Source organism: Eubalaena glacialis, chromosome 18 (genome assembly GCF_028564815.1).
Source record: "Eubalaena glacialis isolate mEubGla1 chromosome 18, mEubGla1.1.hap2.+ XY, whole genome shotgun sequence".
Classification (NCBI taxonomy): Eukaryota; Metazoa; Chordata; class Mammalia; order Artiodactyla; family Balaenidae; genus Eubalaena; species Eubalaena glacialis.
In genome coordinates, this window is record NC_083733.1 from 66,414,562 (window position 1) to 66,430,678 (window position 16,117).

At 49.7% G+C, this 16,117-nt stretch overlaps 1 protein-coding gene across 4 annotated transcripts; it reads right to left on the reverse strand.

The window, feature by feature from the left end:
- Window positions 1-1,397: 1,397 nt before the first annotated feature.
- Window positions 1,398-7,341, reverse strand: LOC133078668 (leukocyte immunoglobulin-like receptor subfamily B member 3). Of its 4 annotated transcripts, XM_061173809.1 has the most exons (12): window positions 7,278-7,318; window positions 7,083-7,118; window positions 6,614-6,898; window positions 6,164-6,466; window positions 5,641-5,937; window positions 5,079-5,381; window positions 4,357-4,407; window positions 3,531-3,647; window positions 3,142-3,184; window positions 3,019-3,056; window positions 2,827-2,879; window positions 1,398-1,804 (listed from the first exon to the last, which is right to left on the reverse strand). In XM_061173809.1, exons 1-12 carry the CDS (start codon window positions 7,309-7,311, stop codon window positions 1,661-1,663), a joined length of 1,704 nt encoding a protein of 567 aa, XP_061029792.1. In that variant the 5' UTR covers window positions 7,312-7,318; the 3' UTR covers window positions 1,398-1,660. The 4 variants fall into 4 exon arrangements, with proteins under 4 accessions (XP_061029792.1, XP_061029793.1, XP_061029794.1 ...); XM_061173810.1 differs by lacking the exon at window positions 3,019-3,056 and having other exon boundaries at window positions 1,740-1,804; XM_061173811.1 differs by lacking the exon at window positions 1,398-1,804 and having other exon boundaries at window positions 2,481-2,879; window positions 7,278-7,341.
- Window positions 7,342-16,117: the final 8,776 nt, after the last annotated feature.

The following is a 16,117-nucleotide window of genomic DNA, read 5'->3' on the forward strand; positions in this document are numbered from 1 at the left end:
GGAAAGGACCTCAGGTTCTCACCTTTACAAATGATGTCTAGTGTTGATTATTAAACATGACTTCATCAGTGAAAGGAAATTCCCTTTTATTTCTGATGTGATTTTATTTTCACCAGGAATTGTTGGTATATTTTATCAAAGGCTTTGTCTGCATCTATTAAGATGATTATTTTTTATTTGTTCTATTAAGGTATTGCATTATGTGATAGATTTTTAAAATGTTAAGTTACTCTATCCTTCAAAAAAAAACCCACAGTAATGAAGTAATGTTTTTTTAATATATCACTAAATCTTATTTGTGTACACTTTGTTTAGGGATTTCCATCTAAGCTCATGTGAGAGATCTTCCTGTGACTTTCCCATTTATAATTCCCTTGTCAGGTTTTGGTGTAAATATTTTCCTGATCTGATGTGTTGAGGTATGTTTCTTCTTTTTCTGTTCTCAGGAGATGTTTGTGCAATTTTGGGGTGTGTGCATGTACGTGTGTGTGTGTCTTTCATGAGCACATAAGTGCTTGGAAGAAATCACCAGTGAAGCCTCCTGAACTGTACACTTACACATCGGAAAATGATGACCGCCATAGCATTTGTCTCTGTCCCGTCACATAGTTGCAATTTCTTTTTTTGGTGAGAACATTTAAGATCTGCTCTCTTCAAAACACTCAAGAATGTGATACAGTGTTATTAGCTATAACCACCATGCTGTATATTAGACCCCCAGAATTTATTCATCTTGTAACTGGAAGCTTGTGCCTTTTGACCAATATCTTCCCATTTCCCCCTCTCTCCAACCCCGGTAACCACCATTCTACTATTTCTTTCATTTTGACTTTTTTAGATTCTATATAGTTCAGTCGTGGGTAAGTTTTGATTACAGAATCAATGTATAAGGTGATAGATTTTCCGTTTATTCTTATATCCATTTAGTAAATTGTACACTTGAAGCTTTCCATTCCATCTACATTTTCTGTATGTTGGCATCAAATTTTTCATAATGTTCTATTACTATTTTTATAAAGTCTAGGATTTGTAGTGCTGTCTGCAATTTCTTTCATGATATTAGAAATGTGTGCCTTCTCTCTTTTTCCCTTGGCTGTGGTGGCTAGGATTCATGAATGTATTCAAGAATGAGTTTATTTTTTGCCTTAATTGATTTTCTCTACTTTTTGGTTGTCTTCATTATTAGCTACCCTTGTCATTATTATTCCCGCCTTCTACCTTCATTTGAAATAATTTGCTATTTTTTCCTAAAGTCTTGGTGTGATATGTTAGGTCATCGATTTTTTAAAATTCATTCATGATTCTTAATTTTCTCAGTTCATATGTTTGATGTGTATTATTTACATTATCATTCATTGAAAACGTTTTCCCACTTCTGTTTTGTTTTTTTGTTTTGTTTTTTCGTTTTGATTTTGGTTTTCAGTTCACACATTGATTTTTGAGAAGTCTGTTGCATTATTTCCCAAATGTAAGGATATTAGTTATCTTTGAGGGTAGAATCAGGTGACTGCCAAAGGGTCCCAGGGGCTCCTGGTGGTCTGTGTTGGGAGTCCAGGCTGTCTGATGGTCGTTAGGTGGTGTCCACTGTGGGCAGCTCCTGTGCCTTCCGGGGTCCGTGCAGTCTTCCTCGCTGGAGCGTGGGGTCTGGGTCCTTCCTGGGCTAGCGGACGGCGAGAGCAGCATACACGCTGGGCTCTGCTGGGGGCTCCCCTGACTGGGGGACAGGGGGTGCAGTCTCCCGTCTGAAGGTCGAGTGGTTCAGCTGGGCATAGGTCACATCCTGGGGGGCTTCAGATGCGGCGGCCTGCGGTGGGGGAGAGGAAGGGTGTGTGGTTGGGGTGGGGGAAGCCTGGGGGCCCGGACAGGATAGGACCCACCTGACTGTCCATCTGCCCGTCCCCTTCCGCTTGTCTGTCCTTCGTGTCCAGCAATCTCCCCGACAGGGAGGAAGGAGAGGTGGCCACCCCCTGCCTTAGTCTTGATCTTGAGTGGTTCACCTGGGCATACGTCCCCTCCTAGGGGTCTGCATCCCGCCTGTTCTGCTGGAGGGAGAGAGTGGGACAGAAAGGGAACTTCCTGGATCCACTGTGATCTCCTCCCATCAGCTTTCCACTGTGTTGCCAGAGTGATGCTTTAAAGCCTTAGATCAGGTCACTTTCCTGATGGAAACTCCGGGGACCTCCTAACACCTTGGAGCCTCTGGATTCTTTCTACGGTTCTGATTTCTGTATTAACACGTTATCGCTCTTGTTCATTTGGCTCCAGCCGCATGGCCATCTTCCTGCAAAAGCATGTCCCTGCCTCAGGACCTTTGCACTTGCTGCCCGCCCCCCCCATGCACTCTGTCACCTTCTCTTGCTTTACTTTCCTTATCAGGACCTTGCATTCTAGGACGCTACCTGCTTCTTTACATATAGTCTCTCTCACCCACCAGGTGAGCTCCCTGCTGCACCTGCAGCACCTACAGGGAGCCGGGGGGATGCGCTCTCCTTGTGCACCACTTTTGGGTGAATGAAGGAAGGGGGGCCTGGGGACTTTCAGGTGATTCACTTATTCACAAATCCTCTTGAGACGTGGGGCTTCTCTGCAATGCCAGAAGGTCAGACAGAGGACGAGGAGCCAGGAAAGGGGACCCCGAAGGAGGGGCCATGAGGTCACAAGGAAACAGGAGGGGTGGAGGCACAGCAGGACGACCCGGGAAGCCCGGAAGGAGAGGTCAGTGCGGGACGCTGCTGGAGCTGGGATGTGAGGACAGAGGCGTGTCCATTGGACTGAGTTTGGCAACAGGAAGGTCTTTGGTGGCCGGGACAGGGGCGGGGGTCTCACCGGCTGGCCCAGCTGCAGCCCCTCCTCAGGCCGTGTGTCCTTCACGGCAGCACCTGCTGGGGCGGGACAGGGTGTGTGTCGCTGGGCGGGATTCCCTGAGGCCCCTCAGGGCTGGGGCCCCCCCTTCCCAGCCTTCCCCTCCCCCACTGCCTCCAGAACCCTCTGTCCCCCACCCCGTCCTCTTCTGCTCACAGAGGGCCTGGTCCTGGGCGGCGGCGGCTGGGCGGGAGCTGGGGAGGAGGCGGGCGTGTTAGGGGGAGAATGAGGGGGAGCTGCGGGCGGGGTGGGCCTGGGGGTCTTCGGGGCGGGAGTTACCTGCTCTGCAGGCCTCTGTCCTTGGGCTGTGGGTCTGCAGCCCCTGCGGGAGGGTGGAAATCAGCCTCGCCCTGGGCTGGGGCAGATGACAGAGGCTCGGCCCTGGGACTGTTACGACCCCCGCCCCTCACACGGGATTCAGGAGGAAAGAAGGAGACCTGAACTCGTACTTGCGTACATGTTTCAACAGTTCATGAGATTGAAAAGGAGGAAAATACCTTAAATTATACATGTCAGCTGACAGTACGTGTTTTCTTTCTAGATTTTTGAGTTTCAGACTCTGGACAATCTTTTTCTAAGCTGACCTTGCCCATCTCTTAGGTTTCCCTTTGGCTGGTGACCTAAGTCCACCACCTCCAGGGGCCTGGGTCACCCCGTTCCGTACTCACCCGACTTCCTGCATCTGCTCTGACCCCGGTGTCGGACGAGGAGGAAGAGGAGGACGAGGAGCAGCAGGACGAAGGCCACCGAGACCCCGATCAGAACGTTCAGGTGCCATTTCAGACCTGTGGCACCAGTGACGTCATGAGTGAGCCCAAGGTGCCACTTAATTGAGTGCCTACTGTGTGCAGACTTGTGCTGGGGTCTGTGCATTTCTCTCCTCTAACCCACTCCACCCATTTTACAGATGAGGAAACTGAGGCACAGAGAGGGAATTCACAAACCCCAGGTGACCCAGCCTGGAGGTGGCAGAGCTGGGATTGGAACCCAGGGCTGTGGGCTCCCTGAGCTGTCCTCCTGCTGCGCCCCGCACAAGGTGGACACCAGCTTTGTGCTCTGGGGGCTTCTCATCTGCAGGGGGGCCTGTCCGAGGGTCTCATCTGGAGCCGAAGAGCCTTCCTTGTTACCCTCCTCTCCCCCACCACAGCAGGGACTGGGGGAGGGGCCGGCTGTGTGCGGTGGACTCTTCATCTTTCCCTCCCCCTCCCCGTACAATGTCACCATCACTGCGGCACTGGGGACAGGCCCCCATACAGTCACATCCTCAGGGGCCTCCCTGTGAGGCCTCCTCTCCTGGGGGGTCACAGCCAGAAGTCAGAACTGAACGGAAATCTAAGCTCTGGGCCATGATTCTCTGATTTTACACTTGGAGAAACTGAGGCCCAGGCAGGGGAAGGGGGTCCAAGTCAGCGTCTCCAGAGGTGCCTGAACCAAGGGCATAACTCAGCCCTGCCCCCCTGGACCCAACACTATGTCCCACAGACCCTCACTCACCCGTCTGCGGGCCTGGCTCCGTTGGGGGAAGGAGCCCAACTTCAGAGCCTCCTGGGGGTCAGGACAAAAGGTGAGGGTCGGGGGCTGCTTCTCCCCACATCAGCCCACTGCTCCTCCCCCAGGATGGCCCCCGACATTCCCTCTCCATGGCCCCCCACCCTTCATCCACCAGCCTCAGAGCCCCTGGAGCCTGTGGTCACTCCAGCATCTTTACCTGACTCCCAGCTCCCCTGGGACACAAGCTGTGCTGAGATTGGGTCAGGATTTAGAGCAGCTGAGGACCTCAAGGGACAGGCCTGGGGCCAGGTGTCCACGTACTGGAAAGAGCCCCAGTGGCTCACCAGCTCTTGAATTGGGCCCTGTGTGTGGGTGGTGGTGTCCCCAGAGGATCCTGGGAAAATGCCTGTAGTTGGGTGAGGGGCTGTGGCTTCCCCTGGGACCCCCCTCTGCTCACACTCGGCTCACACTCGTGTCCTGTATCTGCTCTGGGGCTGCCCTTGGCTTTCCCCCTCCTCCCATCTGAGAAGTCTGGTGACCGGACGTGAGAAGGAGCAGGGACGGGAGAGCCTTGTTTCCCTCCGTCCCTCTGCAGGGTGGACCCCCCCTCCGGATGACCCTCCCTTGACTCTCCTTTGGAGCCCCCCTCACTCCTATCCTAGAAAGGGGGTCACCTTCAGAGCTGACAACAGGGACACAGAGGGGACAGGGCTGGGGCCCCTCACCTGAGACCGTGAGCTCCAGGGGGGCACTGGCCTGTGACAGCAGGTAGGGGTCACTGCTGAGTGAGCTGTAGCACCTGTAGGTCCCATCGTGGGCTGAGGTCACAGGACTCATGGAGAATTCAGCCTGGAAATGCCGACCTCGGTACTTTGATCTAAGACGCAGTGGGGGACGGGCTGCCCCCTCCTTGGACAGAACGAAAGTGTCCCTCCTGCTCCCTGACTGACACAGCAGGGTCACGTTCTCTCCTGAGGCCACCACGGGGCCCGGCTGCACCGAGAGGGAGGGCGTGTCAAGGAACCATCCTAGAGAGAGGAAGGGGGGTGAGGGGCTGCCCGTCCCCCTGGTTCTGAACTGCGACTCAGCAGGGCCTCCCTGAGGCCCCTCATCTCTGTCTGTCTCTGTTTTCTCTGAGTCTCTCCCTCTCCCTGCCCACCCCCATCTCTCTCTGTCTCTCTCCCTCCCTGGGGACCCCGCACGCCTGGTCCCAGCATCACCACCTGGGGCTCCCCTGGCAGGGCCTGTGCAGAGTCTGGGTCCCTGACTGACCCGCTGGCTCCTCACCTGCCACCAGGACGTCCAGGGGGTCACTGGGGGCCGACCACTCGGAGGAGAGGTTGTGTCCACCGTAGCATCTGTACCGGCCCCCGTGGGTGTTGGTCACCGGGCCCAGGGGGAAGTCGGCCTGAGAGAGCCCAGCCTGGGGCTGCCGGCCAGGGCGCTGGGGGAGGGCCTGTCCCCCCTCCTGGGACAGAGCGAATCTGTCATAGCCGACGTCAGAGCGACACTGGAGGGTCAGGCTCTGTCCAGAGGCCACGACAGGACCCTGCGGGGTCAGGAGGGAGGGCTTCCCAGACACACCTGGGGGAAGACCAGCCCTGGGCTGTAGGGGCTGGTTCCTGCCATGAAGCCCCTTCTCCCATCCTGGTCCCCAGGCCTCACGGTCGCTCACACTCTGTGTCTCTGTCCTGTGCGCCCCACTCCCCCCTCACCCCACCCTCTCATCTGGGACAATCCTGGGAGAAAAGCATCTAATAATCTGTCTCGTGCCTCAAAAGTGCATGAGGCCAGGGTGGGACTTCCTCACCTGGGACCAGGAGCTCCAGGGGGTCACTGGGTGCTGACCACACCTGGGGGGTGTCCCTGTTAAAGCCGTGACATCTGAACATCCACCTGTGACTGGGGGTCACGGGACCCACGGGGAGCAGGGCCTGGGTCTGCCCATAGGGGCGTCGCTGTGCATCCAGGGTCCAGGAGGACTTGTGTTCTCCTTCCTTAGTCAGAATGAACCCGTCCCATCCCTGCCATGAGCCACACTGGAGGGTCACGGTCCCTCCCGAGGTCACCACAGGGCTCGGCAGGGCTGAGAGGGTGGGTTTGCTGTGGACCCCTAGGAGAGAAGGAGGGAGCTTGTGAAATGGGGCTCACACCCCCCTCCTCTCCCCCAGGGCTGGGCTGTGAGAGGGACACACCCCTGAGAGCAGACCCCCTTCCTGAGGGCAGAGCCTGAGGCTGGGACCCCCGAGTGTCCTCTCACCTGTCACCACCAGCTCCAGGGGGTCACTGCGCTCTGACCAGACAGTGGGGCTGAGATAGTAACAGTGATATCTCCCTGCGTAGGGCTGTGTCATGTGTGAGATGGAGAACTTGCCCTTGTCCCTGGGCTCCAGTGGGGGCTGTCTGTCCCAGGGAGCTGAGCTTCCCTCTTTATCCAAACGGAACTCCCGGGCCCCCAGGGTCCCCTGACACCAGATGGTCACGGGGCTCCCCCAGGGGATCACAGAACCTGGCTCAGCCCAGATGGTGGGTTTGGGGAGGGTGCCTGGAAGGAAATCAGAGGCTGGGTCACAAGACATCGTCACCCTCAGGTCCCCAGCTCTCAGCCCCAAACCTCCCAGACTCCCCCTCCTTCAGCCCAGAACTGCTGTTCCCCATCCCCATTGCCTGGGGGTGGCCCCTTGTCCCCATGAGCAGGAGGGAGCTGGGACACCTGGGGACAGACTCACCTGCCTGCACGTGGGTCCTCAGGCCCACACTCAGCCCTGGAAGAGAGACCCCTGTGAGAGATTTGCCCTGAATCCTGAGCAGCGCCTCTCCTCCCCGTGAGCCTCCTGAGTCCTGGGGTCTCCTGACAGAGCAGCCTGGCTGTGGGGAGGGGTCCCTCCGTGACTAGGGCTTCCCCTCCCCCTCCTCCATCTCACCGAGGCAGAGCAGGGCCGTGAGGCTGGGGGTCATGGCGTCTCGTCCCTGTGGTCCAGGCGGTGCAGATGGAGGAGACCACGGTGCCCTCAGGACGGAGACCCGAGGGTGTGTCCACTGGGAAGCTGGTCCTCCCCATCACGGGGCTGTCACGTCAGCAGCCCCACAGGAAGGGGAACTGCCCCTCCCCAGGAGCCTGGCCCTCGTTTCCACAGGGCTCAGGCTGGAGTGGGCAGCGGGCTTTTGCAGACATATCTGACCACGTCTGAGGCCTCACTTGACCCATAAGCTGCTGCCTTCGTGGCCGGAAGTCCTTTTTGACCCAAGCATCAACACATATTTATTGGGTATTTGCAATATGCCTGGCTTAGAAGTACATCCTTGGACATGACAGATTCAAACCCTGAGCTTGCAGAGCTCAGATTGGCAAACAAACAACTGAACAACGACCACCAAAAAACCCCAGAAATATTCAGTGTATTTGTTCCCTGTTGCTGCCGTGGCAACCACTATAAGTCCATGGGTTAAAGCAACACATGTATTACCTTTACATTCTGGAGGTCAGAAGTCCAAATGGAAACCCTTGTGTTAAAATCAAGTTGTTGTCAGGCTGTGTTGCTCCTGAGAGCTCTGGGGTGGAATTCATTCCCTCATGTGTTCAAGCTTCTGCAGGCTGCCATGTCCCTTGACTCAAACCCTCCCATCTTCCAAGCCAGCAGGCACGTCTCTCCAACTTCTGCTTCCGAGTCCCATCGTCCTTGGCTCTGGCCCTTCTGCCTCGCTCTTTCACTCATCAGGACCTTGGTGGTGACATGGGTCCCCCCCCCCCCCCGGGTAATCCAGGACCGTCTCCCCATCTCCACCACTTAGAAGGTGCCTTGGGGGGGATCTTAAAGGGAAATTCAAGGCTCATCCTAAGAGTACAAAATGATAATACTACAAATAGGACTCAGTATCCTTCCTCGCGGAGTAAGGTAGAGCAGGTGGTGAGTTTCGAAATGGCGGTGACTTTCCTGCCCACCCTGGCTGAGTAGAGGGACAAGAGGACAGAGCCTGGGAGGCCACGCCGACTAAGAGGACGCCCCGGGCAAGTGCCCATCACCCCCAGCGCGGGTTTCAACACTAAAGGTTTCACAGGAAGCAGAACAGCTAGTTCCCTACACGTCAGTCTCTGTTGCCATCCCAAATAAGATGCATGACGTCTCCTTTTTCAGAAAACAATTTCTGCCCGTCATAAACCCCAGATGTGTGCTCCAGACACGGTCCAGATATGCCGTCAAGTGCCGAGAGCCCGATGCTGGGTTTTGAGCTGGACGGTCAGGAGATCAGTGGTTCCTGCCCAAGGTGTTTCCTCTCCCCACACTTCAGTGGTTCGTGTTCATCTCCAGATGCTCCTAGATCATGGAATCCTGTTTGGATTAATGAGATTTAAAACAAGCTCACGAATGGAGATGTTGGGTTCCTTCCTTTACAGCCTTGGTCATACTGGGGTTGATGAGAGAGGTGACTGAGAGCTCCTGAGGAAGGGGAGACCCTGCAGAGAAGGGAAGCGTGATACACACAGAATAGGAGGTTTGCCCAAACCACTTCCTGGTTAGATGCAAGCTGTACATTTTGGGGTGGAATACCACTCAAGCCATATTGTCCTTGTTTCTCCTTTTTGATGATTTGGGCTTTCCTAACTTGGTTAATTCGGCATGCCCCAGGTTTCTCCAGAGTAAAGCTGTTATTTGCCCTTTGTAATTAATCACTGGTTTGTGGGGAGGTACTTTGAGAGTTTGTGCATATCATGCTCCTTATTAAATTTTCATTTTATAAGTTTAGCAGCTACTGACCCTATGCCATAGCAAAAGCTTCTCTTCTCCCAAATGCACCCATTCACATGGAAATCACATGGTTTATAATATCCCACTACTTTTAAATGCCTGTAAAATACGGCCAATCCTTCTTGTGTTTCTTCTGTCATAATAAGCAGACGCATCGAGGCTTTCTTATTTCCTCATGACTCAGAGGCTGTATGGTGTGTTTTAATTTCTGGTTGAGCTTGTCCCCGCTACCCGCATAGCTCTTCTCTTTGTGTGTTTTCCTAGGTATTCTTACGTTTTTATTTTTCCATATGGAGCTTAGTATCAGCTTGTCTAGTTCCGGAAGAAAAGCTTGTTAAACTCAAAAGCTTTTGCACAGCAAAGGAAACCATAAACAAAACAAAAAGACACCCCATGGATTGGGAGAAAATATTTGCAGATGATGTGACTGACAAGGGATTAGTCTCCAAAATTTACAAACAGCTCATGAGGCTTAATATCATCAAAACAAACAACCCAATCAAAAAATGGACAGAAGACCTAAATAGACGTTTCTCTGAAGAAGATATGCAGATGGCCAAGAGGCACATGAAAGGATGTTCAACATCACTAATTATTAGAGAAATGCAAATCAAAACTACAATGAGGTATCACTTCACACGAGTCAGAATGGCCATCATCAAAAAATCCACAAACAATAAATGCTGGAGAGGGTGTGGAGAGAAGGGAACCCTCCTGCACTGTTGGTGGGAATGTAAATTGGTGTAGCCACTATGGAGAACAGTATAGAGGTTCCTTAAAAAGCTAAAAATAGAGCTACCATCTGATCCAGCAATCCCACTCCTGGGCATATACCCTGAGAAAAACATGGTCCAAAAGGATACTTGCACCCCAGTGTTCATTGCAGCACTGTTTACAATAGCCAAGACCTGGAAGCAACCTAAATGTCCATCGACAGAGGAATGGATAAAGAAGACGTAGTACATATATACAGTGGAATATTGCTCAGCCATTAAAAAGAATGAAATAATGCCATTTGCAGCAACATGGATGGACCTACAGATTGGCATACAGAGTGAAGTAAGTCAGACAGAGAAAGTGAAATATCGTATGATATCCCTTATATGCGGAATCTAAAAAGAAATGATAGAAATGAACTTATTAACAAAACAGAAACAGACTCACAGACTTGCAGAATGAACTTATGGTTACCGGGGGGAAGGATGGGGGGAAGGGATAGTCAGGGAGTTTGGGATTGACATGTCCACACTGCTGTATTTAAAATGGGTAACCAACAAGGACCTACTGTGTAGCACAGGGAACTCTGCTCAATGTTACATGGCAGCCTGGATGGGAGGGGAGTTTGGGGGAGAATGGATACATGTATATGTATGGCTGAGTCCCTTTGCCTTGCACCTGAAACTATCACAACATTGTTAATCGACTATACTCCAATATAAAATAAAAAATTTTAAAAAAAAAGAAAGAAAAACTTGTTGGTGTATTTGGAGGACTGAGGTACATTTATAAATTAGCCTACGAAGAACTGACATGTTTGTGATGCTGAGTCACTCTGTCTAAGGATAAGGTGATTTTCTTAATTTGTTCAAATCTAATTTTTGCGCCGTTCAGAAATGTTTGAAAGATATACATTTGCATGGGTTAAGTTTTGCACATTTCTTATTACATTTATTCCATAGAATTCTCCTTTGTTGTTGTTGACATTCAGGGTGAAGTTGGGATTCATTTGTGTATATGAAAATGGTTAGCTCATAGAAATTAATTTTATAGGGACTACTAATTTGATTTTTTTTTAATGGTTGAGTGACTTTTATCATTGCGTCTCTAGGGCTTTCCAGTCTGCTTCCTTTCTACACCCTCCACTCTCACTGCATGGTACAGCCCTCCTCCCCGCATCCTCTGTTTGCCCAATTCCCCAAGTTCTGCACGTGCAGATTCTCCCTGGTGTTCACAGTCTTCCAAGAACTGCCTCATCCTGCCTCTCCAACTCTGTTTTCCCGTTAGTATCCCTATCAGAGCGGAACAACTGCAATCCATGTGCGGGCAGGGTCTTGCATTGCCAGAAATTCAGTGGAAAAAAACAAGTTGGCGATGGTGCATTCTGAGTCCTCTAATATTCCACCCTCTTTTTTGGGGGCAACTGGCCTAGTTTCCTAGCACCTAGAGAACAATGAAAAATTTGTGTAGATGCAAGAATTATAAAGATATGTCTGATTTGGAAAGCCTATAATACTACAAAATAAGAATCTAAAAGTGTAAAACCCTCATAAAAACAATAGGAATAGGACGTTCCTGGTGGCGCAGCGGTTAAGAATCCGCCTGCCAATGCAGGGGACATGGGTTTGAGCCTTGGTCCGGGAAGATCCCACATGCCGCGGAGCAACTAAGCCCGTGCACCACAACTACTGAGCCCACATGCCACAACTACTGAGCCCACGTGCCACAACTACTGAAGCCTGCGTGCCTGGAGCCCGCGCACCGCAGCCAAGAGCAGCCCCCGCTCAGGCAACTAGAGAAAGCCCGCACACAGCAACGAAAACCCAATGCAGCCAAAAATAAATACGTAAATAAATTTTTTTTAAAAATAGGAATAAATTCTTTCTCCCAGGCCAGGATTTCCAGAAGTTTCCTTAAGAGCTGATGGAACCGGATGACAACTAGGACAGGACGCCCTTTGGTTATTGCCTTTCTTTCCGTTGGCCTTCCAGAACATTCTTGCATGTTTCCCCCTTTATCCTAGTTAGCCGTCTCCACTCCAGGCCACTCTCATCTGGCCTCTGCTACCCCTGAGTCGGTGTAGAAAGGTGCAGGCTTGTAACCAGCGCCCATTTCTTTCTCTCCCTCCCTCGGGCAGCAACCTTCGGTGGCCGGGCTGTGGTTTCCTTTGTTAGAGAGCTGCCGTGTTAGGCACTGCTGGGGTCCAAGGCTAGATGTGCAGCAGTTCCAACGGGTGTGACCTGAAATGATCTAGAACTGTGGTCTGATCTAGGAGGTGACTAACCATTGTTCAGCTCTGTTCTCCTTAAAAGGGTGAGAGGACCTTCTAACTTCAGAACTGACACATTGGGTGGGAGGGAAAAGAGGAAGCAGGGATTGAAAGAAAAATTGTCATATGATCCAGAAGGCAAAGACGCAGAGGCTTTCAGAAGGGCTGGAGTCAAGTGAGCAGACACTGCATTAAATCCATTGACTTTAGGTTTTCAAGCACACGTTTTTAGCCTCTGTTTCATATCCCTCTGGGTGACCTGCTGATTTCATGTTCGATCTGGTTGACAGCTCTGTAGGTCTCAGCATCCCATGGACAGTATCCCTTCTCAAGGATGCCTACATGGCTCTCCACATTTGGGGGAAGGACCTTATCTGAAACAATTTCAGCCCCAAACCATGAAGAATGAAACCATCCCTGGGGAAAATTCCAAGCAATGGGGAATAGGAATACATTCCTATAATGAATACATTCCCAAGTGTCCATGAGTACATTCCCAAGTGTCTCTTCCTTTGGAAGGATGATTCTGCAGGGTATTCTGTACACTCTCAGAGATCCTGGTGGAGTCTTGTTCACATCACCTCATGCAGGGACCTCAGTAATGCATCCCTATTTCAGGAATTCCTTTCCTTCAAGCTTTCCCTATCCCACTCCCTCATTCTTGCTTCTCAAATAAACTACCCACACTTACATCCCTGTCTTAGGTCCTGCTTTCAGAGTAACTCACAGTAATTCAAGGATGGGAAAATGCCATGAGGTGTTTTGTTTTTGTTTTTTTCCAATGACATGATCTTTTGTCTAACTGCTCGAGATCACTCACCTCAACCATTTCATGACTTCTTGGACTTTACCCATTTATGCATCCATTCACCTTTCACAAATCTTATCCCTGTCCACTAAAAAAATATTAAAGCATGTCAACCCATGGCCATCCGAGGAAATGAGGAGATAAAGTTGAGCAAAGCAGATGTATTCTCTGCCCTCATGGAAGGTCTGGTGTCGTAGGAAAAACTAAATTAACAAAACAATTAGACAAATAAATCTAAAATGGGAAGAAGGATTAGTCCTATGGGAGAACAGTTTAAAGCAATAAGAAAAATAAAGAAATAACCAATTTTATTAATTTGGATTTGAAGGTGGTAAAGGAAAGCTAAATTATTTAAATTATAGCTAAATGCCCAGAATCAATCAGCATTTTCTAAATTAAGTGCATTATAAGGAAAGAGAAGGAAACATTACAAACTGTCATGGGCAAGTCTTCAAATGGGTGAATCTTAACACATTAGAAGAAATAAAAATATCACAGGCATATTCAACCCTAATTGATTCCTGAATGCGTTTGACTCTACAATCAAGCCTTTACGAGATACACAAAACACTATCTAACTGGGATGCATGGTTAACCTCCAGTTTACTTTGGGAGCATGGGTGTTCTGGGATCCATAGGAACCCATGTTTCATGGTCAATCACGTGTCCTGTGACATTGGGGAGGATGGTCCCAACTCTAACCCCAAGTTGCATCTCCAGAGTGAGGTTCACGTTCTGATTGGATTTAGTTAAGGGTGATCAGTTGCAGAGTTCATTGGTACGTGAAGGGAACCCCAGAATTCCAACATGTGGAGTCTTCTCTACGGTAGGTCAACTCTCCCATCAGTTGGGTCATTCTGAGCATGTTCCAGACTCTGGCTTTCTCCACTCTGTACATAACATCCTCATTGCCTTTCTTCAGACTATCAATTGAGCGGAGCTGAGAAGAGATTTGTCTCAGGATAGAGGAAATCCTGTGCCTGACCCCCATTGCTTAACTGGACCCAGTGGACGATGGGACCCTAAAGTCTAGATTGATTATCTTACTCCCATTTTGAAAGCATAAGAGTACATTTAGTCTTGGATTTGCTGTTATACAGACTCTTTTATTTATTTGTTTGTATTGAAGTATAGTTGATTTACAATGTTGTGTTAGTTTCAGGTGTACAGCAAAGTGATTCAGTTATATATATATATATATTATATATATATATATATATATATATATATATATATATTATATATATACTCTTTCAGATTCTTTTCCATTATAGGTTATTACAAGATATTGAGTAATAGTTCCCTGTGCTATACAGTAGATCCTTGTTGTTTATATGTATTTTATATATATATATATATATATTACTGTGTATCTGTTAATCCCAAACTCCTGATTTATCCTTCCCCCCTTTCCCCTTTGGTAACCAGAAGTTTGTTTTCTAGGTCTGTGAGTCTATTTCTGTTTTGTAAATAAGTTCATTTGTATCATTTTTTTTAGATTCCACATGTAAGTGATAGCATATGATATTTGTCTTTCTCTGACTTACTTCACTTAATATGATAATCTTTAGGTCCATCCATGTTGTTGCAAATGGCATTATTTCATTCCTTTTTATGGCTAAGTAATATTCCATTGTATATATGTGCCACACCTTCTTTATCCATTCCTCTGTCTATGGACATTTAAGTTGCTTCCATGTCTTGGATATTGTAAATAGTGCTGCAGTGAAAATTGGGGTGCATGTATCTTTTCAAATTAGAGTTTTCTCTGGATATATGCCCAGGAGTGGGATTGCTGGATCATATGGTAGCTCTATTTTTAGTTTTTTAAGAAGCCTCCATACTGTTTTCCATAGTGGCTGCACAAATTTACATTCCCACCAACAGTGTAGGAGGCATCCATTTTCTCCACACCCTCTCCAGCATTTATTGTTTGTAGACTTTTTAATAATGGAGCACAGAGTACTTAAAATTCCTTCAGTTGAAGGCTATTGGCACTTGGACAGGGAAATTCTCTGACTTAAAACCTATTTTTCTTCATTTGCAAGGTGCTCATTGCATGCCCAGAGACAGGTTAGGTTGACCAGATGTTCAAGCAGCTGTTACAGTAGGATTGCCTGAAAGACAGTATGAGGAAGAATTTGCTCTAGAACTTTCTCATGTTTTCAACAAAAGGATACTCCAAGTTTTTGGACTATCTCTTGAGTGTAGGAGAGCAAAGGGATTCAGTTTTCCATAAAAACAGTGTCCACCTTTCTCATCCTGTGTCACTTCCACACCACACACACCATGTTTCCAGAGCACTCAGTGTCTCCAAGTTTTTAGAGGATGGATTGGCTCCCTTGATTTCCATTTTCTTCTGTGCATATCTCATTCGATTTATTACCACCACACCCACTCTGCTGTCAGTCACCCAGACAACATAGAGGTCAAACCACCAGATGTCTGGAGTAGTAGTTGACCAGCCAGATATTAGAGGCATGTATCCAAAGAGTAAAAATCCCTCTGCACCTAAACAGGGGCTTGAAAACAGGTGACAGGGAAGGCATATTGCTGCTGTTTGCCTCTGCAGAGTAGGATCCAGGACTCCTCAAGACATGGCTCCTGTAGAGAAATAAGAGGAGAGGGAGGATCCAGGGAGGGGGGAGGGAAGGGGGAGGAGAGGAAGGAGAAGGGGAGGAGGGGAGGAGAGGGAGGAGCTGGAAGGACTTTGGGGTGTTCGGTGACGATGCCTTCCACCTGTTGGAACAAGAGCCCAGTGGGAGGTGGCGGTCCCTGGACGCCGAGGAGGGCAGAGGTGGGGAAAGACCTGGTGCGTCCAGAGAGGTAGGCCTGCAGGATCCTCCAGACACCATGATAGCTTGGAATAGGTGGGAAGGGAAGAGGGCACCATGGCAGCTCCTCACCTGTGACCACCAGCTCCAGGGGGGTTCTGTGCTCAGTCAAGGTGGACCTTTATTAACAGAGGCGGGGAAAATGCTGGGCAGTGTCTCCACTCACTACAGTGATGGGGAATCTGGCCTCTGCCTCGTGTGGATCGAATTGGGATGTGATAGGATTTCTGTCCTGTTCCGTCTCCGGGTGGAGCACCTTAACCCCAGCAGGGCCCCTGCACGCATTGGTCACAGGCCACCCCCAGGGGATCACAGAATCTGGCTCGGCCCAGATGGAGGGTCTGGGCAGGGACCCTAGGAGAGAAGCACAACAGGATCTCAGGGTCCA